This window comes from Trachypithecus francoisi, unplaced genomic scaffold, assembly GCF_009764315.1.
Source record: "Trachypithecus francoisi isolate TF-2019V2 unplaced genomic scaffold, Tfra_2.0 Lachesis_group2, whole genome shotgun sequence".
In the NCBI taxonomy this organism is placed as follows: Eukaryota; Metazoa; Chordata; class Mammalia; order Primates; family Cercopithecidae; genus Trachypithecus; species Trachypithecus francoisi.
The window spans coordinates 36,936,674-36,940,341 of record NW_022681465.1 but is presented as its reverse complement, the minus strand read 5'-3'; the positions used below and the strand labels follow the sequence as shown (position 1 = coordinate 36,940,341).

Below are 3,668 nucleotides of genomic sequence, written 5' to 3'. Positions count from 1 at the left end.
TAACTCAGATTTTTGTTAGTTGTTTATTCTGAACATCTCGTTTAGTGTCTCTATTAGTCAAACTACCTGGCCTAATAAAACCTTGAATAGATTCTCAGTCTGTGGATTGGGGTCCAAACGTAAATGGACTTAGGAGAAGTCCTGTAGAATTGGGAGGAGAACACAGAGAATAATTATTTGAATTTAAATCATGATTTTTAAAAATTCAAAGCATTTTTTCACTTTATTAAAGATAGGAATTAGCATATAACTGCTTTATTGTTACAGCTAATGGATATAAGAACTGAAACTATATTGCTGACATTACCCAGCCCAAAGTTGGCTGTGCCCATCATGGCAATTATCACATTTTATCATCATGCAATTGTCAACCTATGAGAATCTTCCCAAGAGCTTGCGTGACCTTCTGTGTCGCATGTCAATTATGCACCCCTTACAATAAAATAAATACAATGTTGTTCTGTTACTATTTATGTCTTTTCTTAAGAATGAACTTACTAGATATTTTAATGTAATAAGATGGAAATTTCAGAGAGATTGTAGGTGTAGAAATAAGCCGATATTACATAATCCTTTTTTTTTGAACTTTGAACATTTATTACACGTTTAACAATATTTTAAAATTATTGATAATTCCTTTGGATGTGATACTCTTTGTAATTATGTTTTAATAAGCTCTCATCTTGGAGAGATACATTCTTTCCGAGATACAAGAAATGTTTATAGAAGAAATAATCCGATGCCTGAGATCAGCTTCAAAAGAACCAAGGATGGGGCAGGGACGGGTTGTAGGTGGTCGGTAGTCAGGGCTGTGTACTGGGTACAAGGAGGTTCGTTGTTCTGTTCTTCGGTCTGTTGCGTAGGTTCGAAATGTTTCCTAATTAAAAAGCCTAAAAAGGGACTTGGCAAGCTCCCATCCAGCCTTCAACCCCACAATACGGAGAGCACTCAGGTCCGAGGCGTTGCTGCTCCCCAGCTCCCTGCAAAAACAGCGCCAGGCAAGGTCGCAAGATGAGGGCGATGCTTCTATGGGGGTCCCACCGACAGCATCGCGATCCTCAATGGATCAGCGACTTGCGGCCTTTGAGCATTCGGCGAAGGATGACCTGGACGCCGGCCGGCGTGCTCAGGTGCCGGACCCAGCCGTGCTTGTTCTTCCGTTTGATGTTGCTCGGCTGATACTCGTTTCCGTGAGTCTTGCCCCGGGCCTGCTGCGGGGTGGGGAGGCCCCAGGCGTCCGGGAACCCCAGCCAGGCCCGGGGCTGGAGCCACCTGCCACCCAGCAACGCTGCCGACCTACTCGTGGGGCCCAACAGGGATCCAGCCAAGAGAGCCATGTCCTCAGTGGGTCCCGCAGGCCCGGCCGCCCGCGATTCCGGAGCCCAGAGGCGCCCCTATAATTCTTTATTTTCTATTAAGTGTAATGCCCAAATAGTACTTAGTTCTTACCTGCATTGCTTCTGTGACCAAAGTTAGGAAACTTCTATTTATGTAGGAGTTGGTGGGCCCCTGAATGGTGTGCTTGGTGCTGGGTAAATGACTGGTGTGTGTGTACATGTGTCTGGTGTACACGACCTCCAGCTGAACCTTTTCAGAGAATATCTGGGCTACCAGTCCAGTGAGGAAAGAAGTGTAATTTTTTCATGTTACTCTCACCTAAGGTAGTAGTTTTAGGTCCATGCTAAATTTAAGTAAAACATCAGCTCGTGATGTAATCAGACCTGAATATGTGAATGATGGGACCATATATTCAATAGGGTGAGCCAGCTGGATCTCTAAACAAAAGGTATTTGTAGTAAAGGATTAACATAAGTTACTGTAATCGGCCTCCGAGATGGCCCCTGTGACCGTCAGCTGGGATGCATCCGTTGTATCAACTCTTTCCATATTGATTCAGAGCTGGTCTGTGTGACCAACAGAGGGCAGTGGAAGTGACTGTATGTGACTTCCAAATATAGGTCATAAAAGCTTTTGAAGTCACTGAAGCTTTTGCCTTGGACTTTTGGATCTCTTACTCCAGAGAAAGTCAGCTCTCAGAACACACACAGGCAGCCCTGAGAGGATGTTCACATGGAAAGCCACGAAAGCCCTGCTGATAGCCAGCACCAACTTGCAGACAATTGAGTGAGCTACCTTGAAAGTAGTCCTGCAGTCCTAGTCAAGACTTCTAATGATTGTAGCACCAGCCAATATCTGCCTGCATTTCAAATGAAAGTTCCTGAGAGAGAACCAACCACCCAATGAAACTGCTCTGAAACTCCTGACCTACAGAAACCATAAGAAATAAGTTGGTCTTCCTTTCAGTCTCTAAGTTTTAGGATGATTTGTTACAAAACAATAAATGGTTACTACAGTTACTATTCTCTATCAATATGATGATGTAAATTTATGACATGAGAAGATGACCTTTGGTGTATCTAGCTTACAGTAGGTACTGAAAAATATTAATTGAATGAATTAATGAATACATAAATGGAAGCAGTTGAAAACACGGCATGCAAAGTTTCTAAGATTTCAGGAATGAATTAACATCCTAATGAGCAGAGAAATAATTTTATAATGTTAAAAACATTTAGCTTTGTGCTGTGAGAGGAGACACATAGAATATATGCAGCAATAGCACATGACAATAATCTCCCACCATACAGCAGAGATACTTATATCTACAGCAATATTAAAGCAAAAAAAAAAAAAAAAAAAAGGAAAAGAAGGGCATTTCATTTGGGGCAATTAGTTAGATGGTTAATTTTATGTGTCTACTTGGCTACGCTATAGTTTACAGTTATTAAATCAAATGCAAATCGAGGTGCTGCTGTGAAGGTATTTTGTAGATATGCTTAATATCTGCAACCAGTTGACTTTAAGTAATTTGGGTTGGTCTCATTTAATCAATTGAGGCCTTAAGAGTGAAAACTAAGGTTTTCCAAAGAAGATTTTCTGTTTCAAGACTGCAGTATCGACTCATGCCTGAGTTTCCAAGCTGCTGGTCTGTGGATTTCAGATTTTCCAGCCACCATAGTCATGTGAGTCAATTCCTTAAAATAAATACCTGTGTGTGTATGTGTGTGTGTGTGTGTGTGTGTGTGTGTGTGGTGTGTGTAAGACTTATTGGTTATTGGTTCTTTTTCTCTGGCGACTCCAGACTGATACAGATTGCTGCTACCCAGTGAGTACAGATGTGCTTCCCTCCATTTTCCCAACCTTTCTTGGAGTTAGTTTAATGTCAAGTGACCAGATTGGACAATGGGCTGTGAGCCGTAGTGATCTGTGTCATCTTTTTTTTTTTTTGAAATGAATTATTACTTTGTCACCTGGACTGGAGTGTAGCGGCTTGATCTTGGCTCCCTGCAACCTCCGCCTCCTGGATTCAAGTGATTCTCTTGCCTCAGCCTGCTGAGTAGCTGGGATTATAGGCATGCACCACCATACCCGGCTAATTATGTATTTTTTGTAGAGACAGGGTCTCCCTGTATTGTCCAGGCTGGTCTTGAACTCCTGGCCTCAAGTGATCTGCATGCCTTGGCCTCCCAAGGTGCTGGGATTACAGGCATAAGCCACTGTGCCCAGCCTTAAAATGTATTTATTTTACCATAATTTATACTGTGTGGACGAATTTCTAATTTTATTTATTTCACCGGAGTTTATCCCATATGAATCAAGGGTCTTTT

At 42.1% G+C, this 3,668-nt stretch overlaps 1 protein-coding gene across 1 annotated transcript; it reads right to left on the bottom strand.

The window, feature by feature from the left end:
- Positions 1-573: 573 nt before the first annotated feature.
- On the bottom strand, positions 574-1,389 carry LOC117064864 (39S ribosomal protein L34, mitochondrial-like). Its single transcript, XM_033179031.1, has one exon. The coding sequence runs from the start codon at positions 1,335-1,337 to the stop codon at positions 1,059-1,061; it is 279 nt and encodes a 92-aa protein (XP_033034922.1). The 5' UTR covers positions 1,338-1,389; the 3' UTR covers positions 574-1,058.
- Between the last annotated feature and the right edge of the window lie 2,279 nt (positions 1,390-3,668).

Excerpts from the sequence above, each read along its gene's own strand:
- LOC117064864 (XM_033179031.1), bottom strand. The coding sequence starts at position 1,337 with ATGGCTCTCTTGGCTGGATCCCTGTTGGGCCCCACGAGTAGGTCGGCA.